At 43.9% G+C, this 23,086-nt stretch overlaps 1 protein-coding gene across 1 annotated transcript in view; it reads right to left on the bottom strand.

Annotated features, from left to right (window-relative positions):
- Window positions 1-5,410: 5,410 nt before the first annotated feature.
- LOC118018146 (hexokinase HKDC1) overlaps window positions 5,411-23,086 on the bottom strand; it is a 43,037-nt gene continuing 25,361 nt past the window's right edge. Inside the window, exons 11-18 of the mRNA XM_035016609.1 lie at window positions 22,014-22,159; window positions 21,802-21,921; window positions 18,091-18,186; window positions 17,815-17,914; window positions 16,222-16,405; window positions 14,069-14,224; window positions 9,067-9,300; window positions 5,411-6,595 (exon numbers count right to left, since the gene is read on the bottom strand). Coding sequence (XP_034872500.1) covers window positions 6,448-6,595; window positions 9,067-9,300; window positions 14,069-14,224; window positions 16,222-16,405; window positions 17,815-17,914; window positions 18,091-18,186; window positions 21,802-21,921; window positions 22,014-22,159 — 1,184 coding nt within the window. The 3' untranslated portion in view covers window positions 5,411-6,447. The remainder of the gene's footprint in view (window positions 6,596-9,066; window positions 9,301-14,068; window positions 14,225-16,221; window positions 16,406-17,814; window positions 17,915-18,090; window positions 18,187-21,801; window positions 21,922-22,013; window positions 22,160-23,086) is intronic.

The raw sequence follows: 23,086 nt of genomic DNA, 5'->3' as shown, positions 1-23,086 counted from the left end.
ACAAATCAATAAAAAGGAAAAAAGAGCTCAACTTAAAAATAGGCAAAAGCCATGACTAAAACATTTCTTAGAAGAAGGAAAACATTTGGTCCATAAATATATGAAGAAATGTTAAATATCAGGGAAATACAAATTAAAACCACAATTATATACCACTATATACCTATTAGAATGTCTAAAATTAAAAAGACCAACCAATCCAAGTGTTGACAAAGATGTGGAAAAACTCAAAGTCTCATATACTACTGATGGGAGTATAAAATGGTTCAACTACTTTGGAAAATAGTTTGGCTTTTGCCTAAAAATTTAATTCAATGACCTAGCTATTCCACTCCTAGGTATTTACCCAAGAGAAATTAAAGTATATATCCAAACGAAGACTTGTATACAATGCTCATAGCTGTCTTATTTGTAATAACCCAAAACTGGAAACAACCCAAATATCCATGAATAGATGAATGGATAAACAAACTGTGGTATATCCATATAATGGAACAGTCAGCAATAAAAGGAATGAAATCGATACTTGCATCAACATGAATGAGTCTCAAAGTAAGTATACTGAGTGAAGAAAGCCAGATTTAAAAAGTATACCAACTATATGCTTCCATTTATATAAAATTCTAAAAAATGCAAACTAAATTATATCAAAACAGAAAGCAACTCAGTAGTTAACTGAGTAAAAGGAAAGAGAAACAGGGCAGAAAGGAGGTATTACAAAGGGTCACAAGGAAACTTGGCGGTGCAATGTTTATTATCTTGATTGTGTTAATGATATCATAGCTTGAAATATTGGCAGTTTGCTGCATGTCAAGGAAAAAAGTTCGCTGTAGCTTGACTGTAAGAGAACAGAATAATTCCTTTTAGAGAGAAAATCCCTCTTTTTATTCAAATACCTCAATGGGAACTTTTTGGCTGGGAAAGGTGAGGTCCCCTGGGCTGGCGTAGGGTTAGAGACTGTAGAAGAGTCATTAGCTCTATGAAACAAAACGCTGGGAATTTTTCATTTTATGGAAAGAGTCCAGAATTCATAGAAGAGAAGGATATGAGAAAGAAGCTTGCAGAGGAATTGGGGAGAATCCATAATCCATGTAACCAGCAGAGCCTATGGAGAATGATGGCCAGTGAAAAATTCTCTGGGGGGCGCCTGGGTGGCTCAGTTGGTTAAGCGACTGCCTTTGGCTCAGGTCATGATCCTGGAGTCCCGGGATCGAGTCCCGCATCAGGCTCCCTGCTCGGCAGGGGGTCTGCTTCTCCCTCTGACCCTCCCCCCTCTCATGCTCGCTCTATCTCATTCTTTCTCTCAAATAAATAAATAAAATCTTTAAAAAATAAAAAATAAAAAAAAAAGAAAAATTCTCTGGGGTGGAGACAGTCATAGAAATTTGATATCTAATATTCATATTTAAGTTGTTTCCTATTCTGTGAAGTAGTCCCTGTTCCATGGTCTCCAAGCCTTTAGTTCAGTCTGTTCCAAACACTAGCCTTGAGTTAATGGTGTTTGGGGAATCCAAGAGGAAGGGACAGTTCTGTACATCAGACAAAACAGAGAGAGAGAGAATGGCAACCCCTGCAGGAATTGTGACATCGGCTAAGATGAGTGGAAGCAGTTTACTGGAGGCAGGAATAAGAGGAGTAACTGGAAGATGTAAGCATTTCATTCAGGAGTGTTGAAATGTGAGTGCAGGAGACAGTCCTCTCTGCAGCATGTGGGATATGAACCATTTTATTTGAGTATTAGAGGAAAGAATGACTCCAGACTGGCTGACTTTGTGAAAGGTACTCTAGACTGTCACAGAGGTGACTCGGCAGGAACTGGGTCACATACAGACAGTGATTCCATACAGACTGGAATTGTCCCTGTGCTGTTAATGCATCCCTGCTTTTTAGGTCAATCCCCCAAACCATTCTGATTCCCTAAATTATCAATAACCTACCTTTCTGCTATCTCTCTTTCTTTCTTATATATTAAAACAAAACAAAACAAAACAAAACTGAAAGATTTCATTTTCTCACCAGCATCATTCTTTCCCTGGCTGGAACAGAAAGGAATTCAACTCTTCTACTCTAATTGACCCTCTTAGTTCACCCCAAATATGAGCTACCAGATCCCTCTATCATCCCTGACTTGGCCCAAGTCCCATCCTTCCTCTAACAAAATATGGTTCGCGAGGAGTTTCAACTGTGAAATAGTACAAGAGGGAATATATCAAGACAGTGGAGGTGGAAGGAAGGGGTTGTGAGAAACGCATTTCTCTCAATTGCCATTCTTTACCCATCTGCATACCTGGGCAATCAGCTTGGAAGGACTTTTGGGTTGATGTTCAAGGTGACCACACCAATCAGACAGGCCCCCTAACAATATAGCAACCACCATAACACAACTACCTCACATGCGTACCAGTGGCTCATAGCTTATCCCAGTGTCCACGTATTTAGCTTGTATAGTTGGCATAACCTTGTTAGCTGTTATATGTGAGGAAATTGCAGCTCAGAAAGGTTGAATAGCATGCCTGATTCTTTCTGAGTCCAAACCACACTGCCTCTCCGCCATCTAAGATGCTTTCCCTAATTAAGTGCCAGGTTTAGTAGGACATTTCCGTCAGAGATTATTAACCTAAGCCCCCACAGGAAAGACCCCCAAAATGGGGAGTCCCTAAGCTTCTTTGGGACTTATTTTCAATCACCTCTAATTGAAATTTGGCATTTCCTTCCATTTTGGATGCAGACAACAAACCACAGTACTGGCAGCAGCCCCTGGGACTCTGTCTCCAGGAGAAACCGTGGACATTTTCATGTCTGCACTGTGGTTGCAAATGTCTCAAAATACTACTGTTTCTACTCATCAGGATTTCAGAATTATGGTTGTTATCAGGTTCCTGCTGGATCTCATTACAGTGCAATAAAAAATAAGCACATATGTTACTTTAATCTAATAATTGTAATTCAATACCATTGGCTTCCCTTGTACCCCTACATATTTTAGGCATTTAGAAGCATTAGGTGGGGCGCCTACGGGTGGCAGAGTTGGTTGGGCAGCCGACTCTCAATTTTGGCTCAGGTCGTGATCTCTGGGTCATGAGATTGAGCCCCACATCAGGCTCCACGCTCAGCACAGAGTCTGCTTAAGACTCTCTCCCAGGGACACCTGGGTGGCTCAGATGGTTCGGCATCTGCCTTTGGCGCAGGTCATGATCCTGGGGTCCTGGGATTGCGTCCCACTTTGGGTTCCTAGCTCGGTGGGGAGTCTGCTTCTCCCTCTGCATCTCCCCCTGCTTGTGCTCTCTCTGTCTCTCTCAAATGAATAAATAGGATCTTTTAAAAAAAAAAAAAATTCTCTCTCCCTCGCCCTCTGCCCCTCCCCCCACCATGCTCACACTCTCTTTCTCTCTAATAAATAAATCTTTAAAAAAAGAAGCATTATGAGAAAGGATCTGTAGGCTCTGCATGATTGCCAAAGGGGTTTATGGTGCACATGTACACACACGCATACACATATATACTCCCACACAGGCTGAGAGTTCCTGATCTAAAGGACGAAGCACGTGGTCAGGAATTGTGTTCTCCTCTTGTTCCTGTTTACCATATTGTATTGCAGGTATTTATATGTCTTTCCCTCCTTGCTAGCATGTGAATTCTAATAAAGCAGGAGTGCTATCTTCTATTCCTTTGGGTCCTCGGTGCCTAGAACAGGGCTTGGCATTCACTGAACGATCATTTATAGAGTATCTCATGTGTATAAGGCTCAGGTCCCATTGGGGGAGGCTAAAGAATGAAGAGATTCAAGGGAGAGCAATAAATTCATTCACATACTTGTTTGAACATTCATTCATTCATTCATTCATTCATTCATCCATTTAGAGAATTATCTAATGGCTATTCAATGCCAGTCACTGTGGTAGGCTTTGGGGAAAATAGGAAAGATGAGATCCAAGTCCTTATTCTCACAGAGCCCCCATTCCAGCTAATGGGAAGAAGAGTACACAAGATTTCTGAAGACAGACAAATGGGAATAAGGTCACTTCTTCTGGAGAGTCAGAGTCATGGGGAAAACCTAGTTCTTAAATCTATCAGCTCTTTTTAGCCAAAAGGTTACTGGGAGAAACTAACCACAGGGTAGAAATGTAGACTAAGATGCCCCTCCTAAGAGGAAAAGTCGGGTCCACATGAGGATGATTTACCTTGTTGGTGTGGCTGCTGGTCTTGCCTAGTAAACTTTGAGGAGAAGTTAGCCTTCCATTGCCCCTGGTGTTTCAGGGGCTGGCCTGTCCAAAGACAGCAAGATGAATGTGTGCCCTCTCAGCAGTTCCGTTCTGATTCAAAGATTCTATGATGCTCTTAATTAGTCAGAATGTGCAAGGTTGCCTAGATACCTTGGGGGTTCTTTTTCTGGTAAGAGCCCAGAGCTGGATGAGCTCCTCAAACCTGCCAAATATGTGGTGAGGGACCAGGTATGGGACAATGTAATGGTCCAAGTGCCTGCATCTCTGGGCCAGCTCACCCATCCAGGTGGGAGGGTGGAGGCAGAGACTCCCATCAGAAGCAGGAGGAAAAGGGACTGGGGGGCTGGGTGTGTCTTACCAAGGAAACAGAGAACTGGGGAGAGATAACAAGGGCAACAGGTTTGGGGTTGATGAAGACAAAATCAGATAAGGTGGAAGATTTCCTGAAAGTATAACTTCAAAATATAAAAAGATAAATTCAATAAATCCATACAACATCTCCCCAGAGAGGTATAACCTTAAAATTAAAAAAAAAAAATTCATTTTGGTAAATCTAGGCCCCACCCACAGAAGTATCTCTCTACATGTTTACTGAATGTATGAAAAAATATTTCCTAGGGAACCTCAGCTCCCTCATCTGTCCCCAGCCCTAGCTGGCCTCTCTAACCCTCCTTCAGCCTCCTCCATTCTGTCTGTCTGAACATCCTGCTTCAACAAATGGTGACAATTATCACTAGGAATTAAGTACATAAATCAAAATAAAATCAGCCTGGATGATCTGGGATATTATCTCTTCAGTCTGTAGCCCATGATAATGGCCTCTACATTTTCCAAAGAAATTTTCTTGGAACACTTCATTTTTCAATCATGCCTCCATCTAGTAAGTGTTTAATAAGAACAGCATCTTCCTGGGTTCACTGGAGCAATACAAAAATGTATTTAACAAAGAGCTTTCAGTCTCCTAGGCTAGATGAGAAACACATACGGGCACCTCTGTGATGAGGTAGGAAGTCACAGGTGGTTCGGATTAATGGGTGGTGGGGAGGTTGAGAAAAAGCAAGGACATCCAGCGGGGAAATGGTCAGGGACAGGTCAACTCCACTTAGTTCTGGAGGCTAGAATGCAGACTAATGGGACTGGTGGGGACGGCTGAGTTCCAGTGAGGTAGAAGTCAGCTTGGAAATCAAAAGGACCTCCAGCCAACTTTAGCTGTTCAAAAGCAAGGGCTGTAGGATCATGTGGTAAATGCCCAGGCACGAGAAGTATTCGTTCAAATGAGATTTGGATAAACTGTTAAAGGTATTATAGAAGATATTCCATATATTTCCCCCTGTTGGGAAGAAGCCTGGGCTAGAGGGATGCTCTCAGAAACTTCAGTGTCCCTTATTCCACCAGCAGAGCATGAAGTTAGCAAGCGAGCCTCCCAAATGAAATATTGATACCTCATGCAAAGATTCTTAGGAAATCAAATATTTTTTATTCATTTACTGGATTTCATATACCTAACAGTCCTTAAAACAACTACCCACAGTAGCAACACAAACCACATGTAAAATGAAAACAGGTGCCCCAAACGGCACCCCTCCCCATCACACATGCAATATTGAGAAACAAAATCCTACAGATGCTAACATAACTCACTTTAAGCATGAAAGGATTTCTGCAGGGCCGCCTGGCAACCAACCCTTCTTCATCCTGGGGCTGATACTCCCAAGTCTTTATTCTCTTTCCATGTTCCAGGTCAGCATGATGAGTTAAGGACAAGTTAGATTAGATCTCCAGTTTATTACATGAATCCCTATCCTTCTCAAATGTGCATCCACAGGTGAGGACCCAATCTACTACAATCAATGGCTGAAGTTCCCCGGTGGGGAGCCAGCCAGCCAGGCCACATGGGCAACAGCCACAGGACCCAAAGCCATAGAGAACTACCAGCTCCGTCCTCAACTGAAAATTTGCTAAAAGGGGACCTCAGGCCCAAATGCTTTGATTTTACAAGTTGGCCCATCTTTGGCCCAAATATGCGAATCAGAAATATCATTTAATGCCCCTGAAAGCACCGAGTAACCAAATGCTAGAAGTACCCGAGAACCCGGGGTTCTCTTTCGGCCATCCAGAATGTGAAGTCAGCTAGAAGCCTGCTTCTGGTCCCTGACCAACGCATCTGCCAGAGGAAAGGCAAGCCAGTATCCAAGGCACATGGGGCCCAAGCCCGAGGGGGTTCCTAGTCCTCCTTCTGGGCCTGCTGTAACCTCTTGGCCACAGCAGTGATCAGAGCGGCTCCTTTTCCACTCCCATCTTCGGACAGCATGAGCGTCACATCACATCGAGGTGCTAGTTCTTTCACAGTTTCCTGTAATATCCGAGAAAAGCTATAAGAGAGAGAAAGAGAAACATCATCAGCACTTACATATAGGATCAACATATTTATGAATGATTCCAATCTAGTTTGTTCCTTCCAGCTTGCTTCTCCAGGCTGTAGAATGGCTTCCTATACTGCTTGCTAAAGAGCTGTTTTAATTGTACCTTTTATTGAGCAGCTACTAATGCCAGAGACTATTCTAGGTGTTTTATATACAGAATATACATATAGTCAAAGTGTAATAAATAACAGTTTTTGGGGGGGTTTGGTTTTTTTTTTTTTTTTTTTTAAGATTTTATTTATTTGACAGTGAGAGAATGAGCACAAGTAGAGGGAGTGGCCGGCAGATGGAGAGGGAGAAGCAGGGAGTCCGACGCGGGGCTCGATCCCAGGAGCCTGGAATCATGACCTGAGCCAAAGGCAGACGCTTAACGACTGAGCCCCAGGCACCCTTAAATAACAGTTTAAAAACAATTATTAGGGGGCGCCCGGGTGGCTCAGTCGGTGAAACATCCAACTCTTGATTTTGGCTCAGGTCATGGTCTCAGGTTCATGAGATCAAATCCCACATCCCTCTCCCTCTCTCTCCCCCTCAGCCCCTCCCCCCCTGCTGGCTCACTCTCTCATAAATAAATAAATAAATAAATAAATAAATAAATAAATAAATAAATAAATAAAATCTTTAAAAAAAAAAAAAAGAAAAAGAAACGATCACTTGGTTTTTGTCCCTTGGTCAAGTTTTGGTTCAAGAGAGAGGCTTGTAGGGATCACATCAGAAATAAGTGACTCTTCTGGAACCAAAGTAGTGAAAATATTCTTTAACTAATTTTGCTAGAATTAGAGTTCTTCAACTCTACACTCCATAGTATATATCACTTCATAAACAATCCCAGCACAATGGACCAACTTAAATAAAGATGTTTATCCAGGGGTCTCATTTGAGAGGACAAGAAGTTCTATTTCTACATCCATTTTTATTTCTATAATCCCAATTCTCTTATACCTAAAATCTCAACATTAAGGATATACTCTCTTTTGATAAGATTGGCCTATTTCCTTTGATTTTAAAATACAGATAAGCCTTAAAGTGTTAGGGCAGAGATGTGGGTGACAGAGGGAAAGGGGTGTGAAGTGCTGGTTACTAAGTAGGTCCATAAACCCTGCCTTTCGGCATATTGACCTTGGTGGTTAGATTGGCCATGGGATGCTTTCTGGTCAATAAGTTATGAATTAAGATTTTAAAAGTCGGGCGCCTGGGTGGCTCAGTTGGTTAAACGACTGCCTTCGGCTCAGGTCATGATCCTGGAGTCCCAGGATCGAGTCCCACATCGGGCTCCCTGCTCAGCAGGGAGTCTGCTTCTCCCTCTGACCCTCCCCCCTCTCATGTGCTCTCTCTCAGATAAATAAATAAAATCTTTAAAAAAAAAAAAAACTAATGATGTAATGTATGGTGATTAACGTAACATAATAAAATAAAAAATTTAATTTCCTTTGTCATTTTTCCATTAATAAAACAAATGAGACAAATGTAAAAATAAATAAATAAATAAGTGATTCTAAGGGGAAAAACAAGAAAAGATACCAGTCCCTTATTTTGGATAAATTAGTCATCATCACAGGAAGAGCTAACGATCCAGGATTACAATAACAGTATATTCGTGTATATGTTTCAGTGTGATTGGAAATTGTTATGAACTTGTTAATACTTTTCCTCTTCACCAAAACAAAATGTTAAACATTAAATAAAAATAATAGCTTTCAAAAAAATAATAACAGCTTTAATGTTGACTTTTTTGTGACATGCCACGCACTCTACAGATACTGTTTAACTTCGTCCTCACAACAACCTATGAGGTAGGTAAGATTTTTGTCATCATTTTACAGATTAAGAACGGAGGCTCAGAGAGGGCAAGAAACTGGCCCTAGGCCTTCCAGCTTCTTCTTCTTTTTTTTTTTTTTAAGATTTTATTTATTTATTTGACAGAGAGAGAGAGAGACAGTGAGAGAGGGAACACAAGCAGGAGGAGTGGGAGAGGGAGAAGCAGGCTTCCCACTGAGCAGGGAGCCCAATGAGAGGCTCGATCACAGGACACTGGGATCATGACCTGAGCCGAAGGCAGACGCTTAACGACTGAACCACCCAGGCTCTAAGTGATGGAGCCAGGATTCAAACTCACATTAATCCTTCTGTCCACTGACTCTGAGCTAAGAAAGTTATAACCAGTTCACACTTGACAAATGCTCTGTGCTGTGCAAAATGTTCAGTTCTCATTACCTCCCTGTGAGGTCAGATGGGAGTACTTAGTACTAATCACTTGTATTTGTTGAGCACTTACTCAGCCCTACGAGGTAGAGATGACTACAGCCTTGAGGAGCATGGGGTTCAGAGAGGATGGCGAGCACTCCCACATCCTAACCACTAGGAAAGAGAGCCACGCGGGCTCCCTTTAGATGCAGTGGGGGCCTCTCTGGGGCACTCACTGCGGGTGCAGCTTGTACAGGGTGCCGTCCACTCCCACGGTGATCTTCAGGTACTCCAGCCCCTGGTCTTGCCTCCTCTTCTCCACGACAGCAGCCAGGCCGGCGCCATAGAGCTGGGCTGCCCGCCGGGACACGGCTCCGCACACCTCTTTCACCACAATGCTGTCCTCACACGTGCTGTCCAGGCCGAGCTGCTGCAGGATCTTCCTGACCTGGAGGAGGGCCAGCCGATCGCTGCAGGCAAGCAGAGCAGGACGTCAGGACCTGCTTCCTGGGGCCCTGGACCCTGCTCCGCGTGGCTCACAGCCCCCACATCCCTATATGCCTTAGGCGGAAGGAGGAAAAAAATGATCCAGGCAATGGCTGCGTTAGAGCAGAATGCCACAGCAGCTGGGACTCAAGGAAGCCTGCGACTCCCCCCCACCACCAGAAGTCCCACCATCTTTAAAAAATAAAGTGTGGCCCCTCTGGTGTTAGGCATGTTCAAACCTATTATCTCACTAGAAGCTATTCTTAGATTCAGCAACCAACACATCAGGTGTACATTTTCAGAAGATGAATCTGAGGTTCAGAGTTGCTAGAGACTTACCCACAGACAGCAGAGAGCGGGGATTCAAGCACATGCCTTCTCACACCAAGTCTATCCTCTCCCCTGTGCATGCCAGCTCCCATTACTCTGGCCCTGTTCACCTGGAGGCCAACTTTCCTTCTACTTAATTTTTCTGATTTTCTGCTTTCTCTTCCCAACTAGACTACATGCTCTTTGAGGGTAAGACTGTATTCTCAGTAGTAACCCGCATAGGGCTGTGTACATTCAATGGGGAAGTGAATAAATTAGTAAACAAAATACAATCAGCACTTCAGTGAACAGGAACCCACACACAGGACCATAAGCACATAAGCACAAAACAGAGAAGCACCTGCCATGGGGACAGGCTGGCCTCAAGTCTAGACCCTGATTATCTCCCAGTGAACTCCTAGAGCTCTGGCTTCCAAGCTAAACAAGGTAAAATTATATCCTTGACTGTTTCAAGGAATACAAAGGGAAGAAGAATGTTATTAAGGGAGAAAAACTGAGAAATAACCTGTCTGGCTATACAGTGGATTCAGCAGGTAAATGGTGGTGTAGTCAGAGAATATAATCCTTTGTAGACCCTAACAATGAGCTTGAGTGACAATGTTTAATGCTATGGCAAACGTTCATGACATATAAGTTAAAAAAATAGATGATAAAATACTATGTGCCATATGATCTTGGTTTGTTGTTGTTTTTGAATGTTTGTCTTTGTGCAGAAAAAAAAAAATCAGAGCAGAAGGAAATCTGTTCAGATGCTGGTAGGATTACTGGTAGTTCTTATTTTCTTCCTTTTGCCTTTTTTTTTTTTTTTAAATTTAAGTAATCTCTACACCCAGGACACCTGGGTGGCTCAGTAGATTAAGCATCTGCCTTCAGCTCAGGTCATGATCTCAGGGTTCTGAGATCGAGCCCCGCATCGGGCTCCTTGCTCAGTGGGGAATCTTCTTCTCCCTCTCTCTGTTCATGTTCTCTCTCTCTGTCTCTCTCAAATAAATAAATAAAATCTTAAAAAAAAAGTAATCTCTATACCCAACTTGGGGCTTGAACTCACAACTCCGAGATCAAGAGTCATATTCTCTTCCAACTGAGCCAGCCAGGTGCCCCTTCCTTTTGCTTATGAATGAGTAATATTTGTATAGGATTAAAAAAGTGGATTTTTTTTTTCAGTATGTAAAATAATAAAACCTGAAATTCCTTCCACAGTCTAGCCCATCACAGTTTACCTAGTTCTTTGACGTACATTCCCCTGCTCAACCCTTGGGTCAATCACTGGGGTTAAACAGTAGAGCATTTATCTTCTATAAGGAAAGAAATTGTCATCCAGGGGTGCCTGGGTGGCTCAGTCGTTAAGCGTCTGCATTCGGATCAGGTCATGATCCCAGGGTCCTGGGGTCGAGCCCCACATCGGGCTCCCTGCTCCACGGGAAGCCTGCTTCTCCCTCTCCCTCTGCCCCTGCTTATGTTCCCTTCTCACTCTCTCACTGTGTCTCTCCCTGTCAAATAAATAAATAAAATCTTAAAAAAAAAAAAAGAAATTGTCATCCAGAGAGGTAATGCGACTTGCCTCAGGTCATACAGCACAAGCAATCTTAAACTCAGGCTTGGAGACTGTAGAAGCCCAGGATTCCCCCCAAGAATCCCTGTTGCATCCATTGGGCAATGTGCTTTGAAATGGGCCACAGTCAGCATAGCACCTCCCATTCCCAACTGGCAGGACATTGGATATGATTTTCTTTTTATTCCATGATGTTTAAAAATAAAATACCTCGAAACAGGAAATCAAAGCATCCAGAACAGACACCTTTTGTGCGGCAGAAGCAAATATTTCTGGAGGCATATAGGTCCTGCTAACTTACTCTTGTCCAAGAACATCTTCCTTTTTATTCAGGCAAAAAAAAAAAAAAAAAGGCAAGGCAAAGATAGTCCATTTGAGGAAGAAACCATTTGCTCCCACAGCAAAAGAGGATCCCTCTGGTCATCAAAGGTGATGGCTTTTAACTTACACTTTTGAATCTAATGGGTTGAAGCCAGACAAAAAGGAGGCGGGATATCTGCTGATCAACATTTCAAAAACACAAAATTGCTGCTGCTGCTACTGATTCTACCACCATCTCCTTAGACGGCAAGATCTGTTCTGCAACAGTCCATCTGATCTCTCTCATTAAGTACACTGCTTTCACTTCTAAAGAGTTTTCCTTTTCTCCCAAAGTGATTTTTGGCTTGCTGGCATCTGGCCATAAAGACCAGTAAAGGGCGCCTGGGTGGCTCAGTTGGTTAAGCGACTGCCTTCGGCTCAGGTCATGATCCTGGAGTCCCGGGATCGAGTCCCGCATCGGGCTCCCTGCTCGGCGGGGAGTCTGCTTCTCCCTCTGACCCTCCTCCCTCTCATGCTCTCTGTCTCTCATTCTCTCTGTCTCAAATAAATAAATAAAAAATCTTAAAAAAAAAAAAAAAAGACCAGTAAAATTAACTGAATGAATGCAAATTGACAGAAATTCCAAATACCAAACTTCTGATAGAACCAGTGCTGGTAGGAAAAGCAGTGAAACTGACATGTTTGTACATAACTAGTGATGGAAACTGGAACTATATTTTTAAAAGTGTGTCCTTAGGGAAATACTTCTTTTAACCAAACGCTTCTACTTCTAAGGAAATAATCTGTGAGATGCGAATGATAACACAAAAAAGAAATATAATGGTGTTACACAGAATTGCGGAAATCCATAAATTACAAGCTAGATATCTTATACTAAAGGGAAAGTTTAGGGGCGCCTGGGTGGCTCAGTCGTTAAGCATCTGCCTTTGGCTCAGGTCATGATCTCAGGGTCCTGGGATCAAGCCCCGCATCGGGGTCCCTGCTCCGCGGGAAGCCTTCTTCTCCTTCCCCCACTCCCCCTGCTTGTGTTCCCTCTCTCGCTGTGTCTCTCTCTGTCAAATAAATAAATAAAATCTTTAAAATAAATAAATAAATAAAGGGAAAGTTTAGTAAATTACAGTATAGCAATATAATGTAACATTACGCAGCCATTTAAAATGATAATTACACCAAAGAGTTGAGATGGGGAAGTTTCTCTTTCTAGAAGTATTCCAGCTAGAAGATGTAGGAGTGTTAGTATTAACTTGTCATCATTTTAGAATCACAGATCTAAGCAATGAGCATCAATGACTGCTAAGATCATAAAAGACAGACAGACAGACAATTCAATGCCACCTATGAAATATTCTTGTCCAAACTTCAATAGTGAATCTAACCAGGCATCTGGGTCTTCCTGTGAGTTTGCAAGAAATACAAGGGAGAGGAAAATGCTAAATGCTGTAATCAGCAAAATCTAGAACACAGGAAACTTCTAGGATACAATGACAGTTTCTTCATCAAATATATTCCAAGGGGAAACAAGAGGAGAAGTCTATACATTAAAAGAAATTTTTAAAAGACATATCAACCAACTGCACTTTATGGACCTTGTTTAGATATGGATGCAAACAAAAATTATTTGTAGGCAATTTGGAAAATAGAAACACTGGCAGGATATTTTGAGATTAAGGTTTATCATTAGCTATTTTAGATGTGATGATAGTATATGGTTATGGGTTTTTTTATTACTTGTTTTTAAGGATTTTTTGTTTGTTTTGTGTTGTTTCAATTTTTTATTTAAATTCTAGTTAGTTAACATATAGTGTAATATTGGTTTCAGGAGTAGAAGGTTATGGTTTTTTCAAAGAACTAATATTTTAGAAATACATTTGAAAATATTTATAGATAAACTGACATAAAATGTGAGATTTGTTTCAAATCAATCCAGTTTGGGGGTGGGAAAAGCAGGAGTATATTAACAGACTGAGTTTGGCTGTGAGTTGATCATTGTTGAAGGTGGTGATGCAAATATTAGATTCATTTTACCATTCCCTCTACTCTTATATATTTTAAAATTTTTCGTAATTATTTCAGAATTGTAACTGAAAATTGTCATGTACAAACACTAAATAAACAATATATAGAATGATATGTGTGGTATGATTGCAATTATGTTTACACACATTTAAAAACTTGAAAGGTAATATGCAAAAATCAAAACAGCTATATTTAATCATGACCATATGGGTGATTTTTTCAAAGAGTTTTCTTTCATATTATGGACACATCATCTTTTCAGAAACAAAAGAGGATCACTTTTTAGCCGAAGTTCACTCCCGTGTAACAGTTTAGGAAGCTCAGGGCTCAGGCACGCGGCTGGCCCTTCAGCTGTGTGCTGTGGTCCCTGATGCAGCTAGAGAGACAGAGCAGCTCTAGGAGGAAACCCCTTGCCCAGCCAGGCTCTTACTGTTTTTATTTTTAAATCTCAAGTCTGCTGGACCCCAGCCTGACAGTAGCACATCCCAGTCAGGGCCTCTAACACCGAGCAGGTGAACGTGATCCCACATCACCTTTCAATCTGGGACAGGAACTTGGTTTCAAAGATGCCCCTAGTCCGGAGACGCTCTGAAATCTGCCCGCGGAAGAGGAGACCCTGCTTGGTCAGGTCAATCAGGATCTGCCGCACAATCTCCCCCAGGTACATCCCACTGGTCATTTTCTCGTATCTGTTTGGAGAATAGGGATAAGGTTGATACAAGCAGGAAAATCAGCACTGGTGAGTGGTTCACAAAAGGACCTTGAGTCTGGGTATGGATGGTATACCATTGGCATCCAACAACTGCCTGGTTTGGAGTGGTTCAGAGTGGGTAGTAGGCCCAGAGAAATGCAATGCAGAAGGCTGCACACTATGGGACAGCCAGTCTTTGGAGCCCGTTGATCGGGAAGAAGCCAGGTCCCAGCGATGCCCCGTACTGGACGCAGGAGTGAGCACAGTGAGCCATCATTCATAAAACAGAGAACTTGATCTCACAAGAGTGTCGGGAGGCCAGCATCTGGTACACAGCGGGCACTGAGCAAAAGCGAGTCCCTTTCCAGGTCCCAAAGCCAGTTCTCCTTGGCTTTGTATTATAAATCTGGTTTACTAGATTCCCCTTGGCTTTGTAATTGAAGAAATCTGTTCCATTAGAGATGCTGCTTCATGAAATACTCTACTTAAACCGCACACACCAGGGGTTCTTTAAGCATGTTGGAAGGGAGCCAAGCCCTTTCTACCAGGCTGTGAGCTCCACGAGGGAAGGAGCAAGAGGAAAAGGGACTTTGTAACCAGCAGGCACTGACCAGGCACTGTGCACGGGCATGAGAGACAGCGTTACTAACAGTGATGAGGAGCTGGACCACCAAGGCCTGCAGGTCAAGTGGGAAGCTGTGTCTGAGACTTGTGTGCTGGACCTGTATTCACTTTACTGCTCAGGACCTCAGCAGTCTAAGGAACCAATACTCAAATAATAGTGACAGCGAAGCAAACTCAAATGTGTTGCCCCCTTAAACTCTCACTCTAAAAATGTGAGCCTCCAATGGATTCAGACACAAAACTAAGTCAGAAGGCACTTACCCCTTGAGAAGAGCCATGATACTCGAATGCCCCAACTTGGGATTCAGAGATAAGGTCCCTTCTTTTTGGAGCAACCCCTGGTTCAGCTGGGCTTCCCACAACTCACCTTCCTTCCAGCTATGAAGGCTAGTGCCGAAGGAAGACCAAGGACCATTAAGGCTGGTCCTGGCCTTGCCCAGGTATCTTCCTGTACAGGATTGTTGGTTCCACAGTTACCAAGGCATCTGTGGCCCACATATCCCATTACATTTCCTATCTGTTCAACTTCGCCACTGGGATATCATCATCATGATAAATCTATATTTTCATCTTATTTTATATACTAAGACACTGAGTTTCATTGTGACAAAGACCATATGGCCTGATAGTAAAGCATTTACAATCTGGTCCTTTAAAGAAAAAGTTTGCTAACACCTGCTGTTCTGGATGGGCCTGAGTTAATTATCAATTCCTAGCATGCTAACTCTATCTCTACCTACCCCTTTCTCTTTGACTCAAGAAGCTAGATGAGAACACAAGTGAAAATGTACTCAATTTTTTTTTTAAGAATCATTCATTGATTTCAGTATTTTTAGTAATATGGCTGGTAATTAGAATCTACCTCCCCAGTGACTGTGACCCATGATGGGACATGACATCATGGTTGAGAACCAGTACTCCCATCCACCACCTGCTCGCACTTCCCCACCCCCAGAACAACAGAGGTCACCAACCTGGTAGCCAGACCTTGAAAGGCTGAGGATGTTGACCTCTAAACTGGATCTACTAGAAGCCCATCCCGAAAGGGCCCACTAAGTCAGCATGCCCCTGCTCTATGACACTTGGCCCACACTGAATGAACTTGGTGACCATGTCTAAATCACTTCCAAAGCCACCACTGGACCTTATGGTACCTTATGGTGATTAGAAAAAGCCACCCCTTCTTTCTACTTCTTGGAAACTTGTCCTGTATTTTGCTTTTGTTCCAATAAGACACTTCACTGACCTCTGATGTGGACTAATAATAAAAATACAAAGCTATAGCAGCTATGATATGAATATAGTACCCCCCCGATCTGATAAAGTCATACACTGCACAACCACATAAATATACACATCCACCCTCCTCACCTCTGTTTGCCAGGGTTCAAGGACCCCTCATCCACCTTCTTGTCATATCGGGTCCGGATGTCATCTATGCAGCCGTTATCTCCAAATGCTCCCCACTCTGTGTTAATGCACATCTTCCCTTCGTCCCCTTCCACCAGTTCAATGTTCCTCATCTCCTCCATGTAGCACATGTTGCTGCCTGTTCCTAAAAGGAAGCATGGAGGGACTTTAGACTTCAAAAACCTCACCAGGTCCTAAAGAGGCAGAGGGGGGCAGCGGAGAGAAATTTAGGCTTGAAGTCAGGTATGACTGGGTGTGAATTCCAGCTTTACACTCATAACTAGGGGACCATAGACAAGTATCTCATCTTTTAGAGGTCCAATTTCTTCATCTGTAAAAAGGAAATAATACCTGCCTTATAGGCTTGTTCTAAAGAAAACAGTGAGATGCTTCCTCCACATAGTAAGTGGTGCCTGAGAGAACACCATCCTCCCCCTCCTCGTCACCACCATCACATTATATCACCATCACATTACATCCTCATCCTCACCATTACTGTTAAGCTATAGGTACACAAGATGGGCTCCCAAGTAGTCACAGTTAGCAACCAGAGCTAGAAGGGACCATGAGGAATTATCTAGTCTTGGAGAGGTAAACATTGATATCTGTAGGCCACTTTCTTTCTCCTTTGCCCCTGACCTGGTCTCAGAACTATTCTCAGTGCAACAGTCCGGGCAACTATTATATGCAATCAAATAAATCTCACCCCTTTGCCCTCCTAATCCTAGCCCCCGCCCCAACAGATGAGGAAACTCAAGCCCAGGCAGAGTAAGTAACCTGTCCATTGTCACAAAGCAGGTAAGAGCTACAGTGAGATGAAACCTCTTAGTTGGCATTGGAGGTGTCTCACTATATCCCCATCTCCTTGTTCTATCCCCTGCTCACCATCGGGAAGCCCAGACAGCCAACTGGAACAACTTTCCCAGATTCCGTCATTACTAACCTGTGCCTGTCCCTTGGAATGCTCATCTCCATCTTCACCTGTTCAAATCCTACCCATCCCCTCACCAATTAGAGAGTCAGCCCCCTGAAATCCACCCTTGCCCTTAATCACTGCCAGAATTCTCCCCAAAGCCCCTTAAATGCCTATATCATGTGCCAGGCCACTCCCTTCCCTTCTAGGTTTCTTTCCAACTCTCCCCCATCCTGCACATCCACAGCCAGAAGAGGTCAGTTAACAGAGGAGGTGTACATTGGAGCTGATGAAAATCAGCCCCAAAACAACAGTGGTCTCTTTCCAGTCTGAATAATCTACCCCAAGGCCCTAATTTGAAAACCCCTCTTTCTACGCTATTCCCCTTCCTCAACAAAAGGACAACGTTGGCTTAGGACCCTTAAGGAGAAAGATATGAAGTAAAAATTTAGAAATTAGGAGACCTGGAATCCTAATCTTAACTTAATCTCTGCGTTGGACAAAGCTGGCTTTAGAAGCTCTGTGTAATGGAACAATGCTCCACCCAACCCCACCCCCACCCCCAGCCCCACACTATGTGAAAAGGAAACCACCAAAAGATCAGACAGGAGTAGGCTAATGGGACATGCCTGACCACTTACCTGCAATCAGGCCAATCTCACAATTAGGATCTTCATAGCCACAGGTCATCATTGTCCCCACTGTGTCATTTACAACTGCAACTATGTCCAGGTCAAACTCCTGCAAAGGGAGTAGCCATACTATAAGTAGGATGTGCACGCCAAACAGGCTCAGGAGGGGCATATCAGCCCAAGGGGGGCAGAGACCAGAGCCATAGGAATGGGCACAGGATGGCAGAGCAAAGGGCCCTGGGAGAAGGTGCAAGGTTGGGCATGAGCCTCAACACCATAACATACATTTCTCCTCTTGATGGCTTCCCTGAGCATGTCCACCATGTCTTCCCCTTCACAATCAGTGGCCTTGAAGCCTTTGGTCCACTCAATGAGTGTTCCCTGAAAGAAAGGAGAAATTTATTTGAGCAATAGTTTGCTGGGACCACTACCCTACCTCAACATCAAAGAGATGCAAAGTGCTATGGTCGGCTGCTAGTCACTGTCTATGTCTATGTCTAATTCAGCCAAGGACAGATTAAGATGTGATGAAAGATAAAAGCTACAACACGTCCATCAAAGCACGGTTCCACAATGAAAAACTAGAGGCAGCCTATCGTTCCAATGATATAGATCTATTATCTTGTGCATCGATATAGGAAATGTTTAAACAGTTATAAAAAATCAGGCTGTCAGAGAACATTGACTCTTAGAGAAAGATGTTCACCATACACGGTAAAGTGAACACAAATTAAACAAATACATTATTCTTTTAAAAACCACACAGACACACGCACACGTGCACACACACATACACACACACTCATATGTAGAAAAAGGTGTGCAACAATGTCCACACCAGGAAGTTGACAGGGTTCTTTCTGGGTGCAAGATTATGGGTGCCTTTTAGTCTTTCCCTTTTGTGTTTCCATATTTTCTAGTTTTCCCAAAGTTCACATGTATAATTTTTATAATACTGAGAAAAAGTATTTTTCATTCTTTTTAAAAGAAAGCCCAAGATTATATTCTTAGCCGGAGGCAGGAGTTAGTCTAGCCTCAGAATCCACAGCCTAGGGCTGCGGGTGGGGTGAGGGCTGGTCACGCTGGGGCGTCTAGGCTCGGAGAGCTCCTGGGATAGGGGAGGGGGCTAGCAGCTCTGATGGCAGTGCCCCCACCCCCGTGGGCTAGATGGCCATCTCACCCTGGGGCCCTCGGCCTTGGTCTCCCTCCTTCTCTCCACAGTCCTTGGGAGGTTCGGCTCCCTCGTTCCTTCCCTGGTGGATGTATGTAGAACATCAGAGATTCACCCCCAGTTGAAAATCTTTCGTCTTAGTTGCAATTACACAAAAATAGTATTTTTTGAAAGTCTTTCTTTTTGCTCCCTAGCCACTGTGGCTTTGCTCCCAGCTGTCCGTTTGTCTCCCCCTCCCTCTTAACTGTGTATCCATGAATCTGTCAGAACCCCTGGGAGAGGCCTAGAGACCCGGTGTCCTGGTCAGGAGGAGCGGCTGTGCCTGGGCATGCACTGATCATTCAGGACTGTGGACAGCGGCACACGGCTGTCTGAATGGCGTGTTAATTTTTAATGGCAGCAGTCATACAGCGATATGTCGCCCTTGTAAAAAATTAAAGTGTTACTGATAAGGACAAAGTCCCCTTTAACTTACCATCCCCCCAGTCTGAGAGGTAACCTCTACTATCAGGCTGATAGGACTCCCTCCAGACCCTTCTCTCTCCATTTACATGTATTTTAAAATAAATTCACACTGTGTGTGGACTACTGTAATTTGGTTTTCCCACTTAATAATGTATCTTCTAGACCTTTCCGGGTCAGTTAATATGGATCTGCCCCCTCCCTTCACGGAGTGGAATATTCCTCAAATATAACTGCATAGAAATAAAAAATACCTATGAAATAAGTACTATTTTATCCCCGTTTTTCAAATGAGGAAACGAAGGTCCAGAGGGGTTAAATAATTTGCCTCCAGTCACACAGTCAGTAAGTGGAGAAGCCAAGATTCCATGACCTTCCAGACCCAGGCTCTTAACCACCGCGTTCACTCTGCTGCCTCCAGTCAGGTGGGCGATGTCCGTGAGGCACTTAAAACAGTGTCCGGCACCGAGCATGCACTATGCATGTGCCTGGTAAATGCAGATCAGGTAAGTAATTCCTTATGATTGCTCTGCCAGAGTTTCTTTAGCCATCCTCCACTGCCATGTGAGCGATTTCTCATGTTTCCTTATTAAAAAGGGGGTGCTATAGTGAACATCCTTGATCACTCCTTCTCGGCGCATGTTTGAGAAATGGAATCCTAAGAACTGGATCTTCTGGCTCTTAGCATTCTGGCATTTTTAATTTTAAGAGAGCCAGCCGTATGACCAGATAATTCAGCCCTTTGAGCCCCTCTCTCCCCATTCTCTGAATAATAGGGTGGGAAGGAACTGCTTGCATGTGTGCTTCCATGGTGTTCTCAAAGCCCTGAAGAGATCTGTTCCAGTTCTGATTTTGTACTGACCCATCAGATGAGACCTGCGTGGCTTGAGTTTCTCATATGCAAAATGAAATGGGATAAAAAATAGAGTGTAATGCATACAATAAGAATATTATTTCTTGATCTTGGGGTTTTAATTATATATATGTAGGTGTACTCTGTATTATAGCCAAGATGGTTCCAGGACATTGATTCTGGGTCCTGGTTTCCCCAAGGGTAAAGTGCAAGAGCCTGGGCTCTCAGGCCGGTGTCCTGGGTTGGAACCTTCCACCACTGTTTATAGATGTGGCAACTTGGACAACTGACTCAACTTCTCCGTGCCTCTGTTTTTCTTAACTACAACGTGGCAATTAAAGATAGTGTGTAACCAGTCAGAATGGCTAAAATTAACAAGTCAGGAAACGACAGATGTTGGCGGGGATGCGGAGAAAGGGGAACCCTCCTCCACTGTTGGTGGGAATGCAAGCTGGTGCAGCCACTCTGGAAAACTGTATGGAGGTTCCTCAAAAAGTTGAAAATAGAGCTACCATATGATCCAGCAATTGCACTACTGGGTATTTACCCCAAAGATACAAAAGTAGGGATCCGAAGGGGTACGTGCACCCCGATGTTTATAGCAGCAATGTCCACAATAGCCAAACTGTGGAAAGAGCCAAGATGTCCATCGACAGATGAATGGATAAAGAAGATGTGGTATATATATACAATGGAATATTATGCAGCCATCAAAAGGAATGAGATCTTGCCATTTGCAACGACGTGGATGGAACTGGAGGGTATTATGTTGAGTGAAATAAGTCAAAAAGAGAAAGACATGTATCATATGATCTCACTGATATGAGGAATTCTTAATCGCAGGAAACAAACTGAGTGTTGTTGGAGTGGGGGGTGGGGTGGGAGGGATGGGGTGACTGGGTGATAGACACTGGGGAGGGTATGTGCTCTGGTAAGGGCTGTGAATTGTGCAAGACTGTTGAATCTCAGATCTGTACCTCTGAAACAAATAATGCAATATATGTTAAGAAAAAAAAAAGAAGAAGAAGAAGGTAGCGGGAGGGGAGGAATGAAGTGGGGGAAATCGGAGGGGTAAACGAACCATGAGAGACGATGGACTCTGAAAAACAAACGGGGTTCTAGAGGGGAGGGGGGTGGGAGGATGGGTTAGCCTGGTGGTGGGTATTGAGGAGGGCACATTCTGCATGGAGCACTGGGTGTTGTGCACAAACAATGAATCATGGAACACTTCATCTAAAACTAATGATGTGATGTATGGGGATTAACATAAGAATAATAAAAAAAAAGATAGTGTGTATACATACAATGAGCTATTTCATAGAGCTCATTCATATATATATGAATATACTCATAGAAAATATTAAATGGTTCAAATGCTTAGTTATGTTTCCCCAGCTGCCCTGAACCTGAGACCCTTAAATTAGGCAACAAACAGTGACCCAGAGGTACTGCAAGTTTCCTCTGGTGGACAGCGCACCGGGCTGTCTGGAAGGCTGTTGGGCTGTCTTACCTTGTCGATGCTCGTCTGCCTGCAGGGAAATGAGAACGTGAAGCCCAAAGGCAGCTGGGCTCCCTTGAGGCCCATGTAGTCCAGGAAGTCAGCAATGCACTGCACAATGTGGTCGAACAACTGCAGAGAGAGAGCAGCAGTCATCCCAGGCCCGCAGCGATACGGGGGGCAGGCGGCACCTCGGGCACAGAACTCCCCCGCCCCTCCTGTACCTCCTCGCCGGTGCCCTGCATGATCTCCAAGGGGATGGCAAAGATCTTGTTGTACATTCGCACCGACCTCCGTCCACTTCTGATCTTTACCAGGAGGACTCGAAAGTTGGTCCCCCCCAGATCCAGAGCAAGGAACTTCCCTTTCTCTGTGGTGGAGAAAGTGGGAGCTGCATTCCACCAGCATGCACAGAGCAGGGGCTCATGTGGAGGCACTGAGAGGGAGAGGAGCCGCCAACACAGAGCAGACTCAGAGCCTTCTCCCTTGGGGCTCCCGAGCCAGAGGAGCGTGGGTCACCCAGCACAGCATCCCAATGCTGGACGGGCACTTGGAGCCTGTCTGAGGCCAGCCTGCTTTTCTTGGTATCTGGTAAAGGCTATGTATGATACTTAAGCTCAAGGAGCCTCTGAAGATGAATCCAAGTCAGGCTACACTGACCGCAGTGAAACCTGGAGGATGTTTCCATCTTATCTCTATGGCCCACAGGAATTATTCACCATGAGCATGAAATGATTCTTCCTGCCCCATGCTCCTCCCATTTGTGGATTCCCACACCTGCTCCTGACTCATAAGAAGCCATGTCGAGGCTGATGCCCCCCACTATCATCCAAGGCCACCCCAATAGTATCTCTCATTTCTCTGACATAGCAGAGCATCAGAGTCTGTCCTGTATGATCTTTCACCTTGCCCTCTGCCTCTCTCACTCTGTTCTGTCCATAGTGGCTATTCTGCTGTTTCTTGAATTTGCCAAAGACATCACTCCCAGCCAGCTCTCTAATCCCTTCTCCTGCTCTATTTTTCTTTGTAGCACCTGCTGCTACATGGCCTCATATGGCATTTATTGTCTGCCAGCCCAACAGAATGTAAGCTCCACAAGGGTGGGGATTGTGTTTTACTCCCTGCGCTATCACCCTGCCTGGACCAGAGCTTGACATATTGTAGATGCTTAATGGAACTTTGAAAAATGAAGGCAGGGGCACCTGGGTGGCTCAGTCGGTTAAGCATCTGCCTTCAGCTCAGGTCATGATCACGGAGTCCTGGAATTGAGCTCCATGTCAGTCTCTCTGCTCAGCAG

Source organism: Mirounga leonina, unplaced genomic scaffold, assembly GCF_011800145.1.
Source record: "Mirounga leonina isolate KUSES-001 unplaced genomic scaffold, KU_Mleo_1.0 Mir_106, whole genome shotgun sequence".
Lineage (NCBI taxonomy): Eukaryota > Metazoa > Chordata > Mammalia > Carnivora > Phocidae > Mirounga > Mirounga leonina.
The sequence above is the reverse complement of the archived record's forward strand: the minus strand, read 5'-3'. Positions and strand labels throughout refer to the sequence as shown.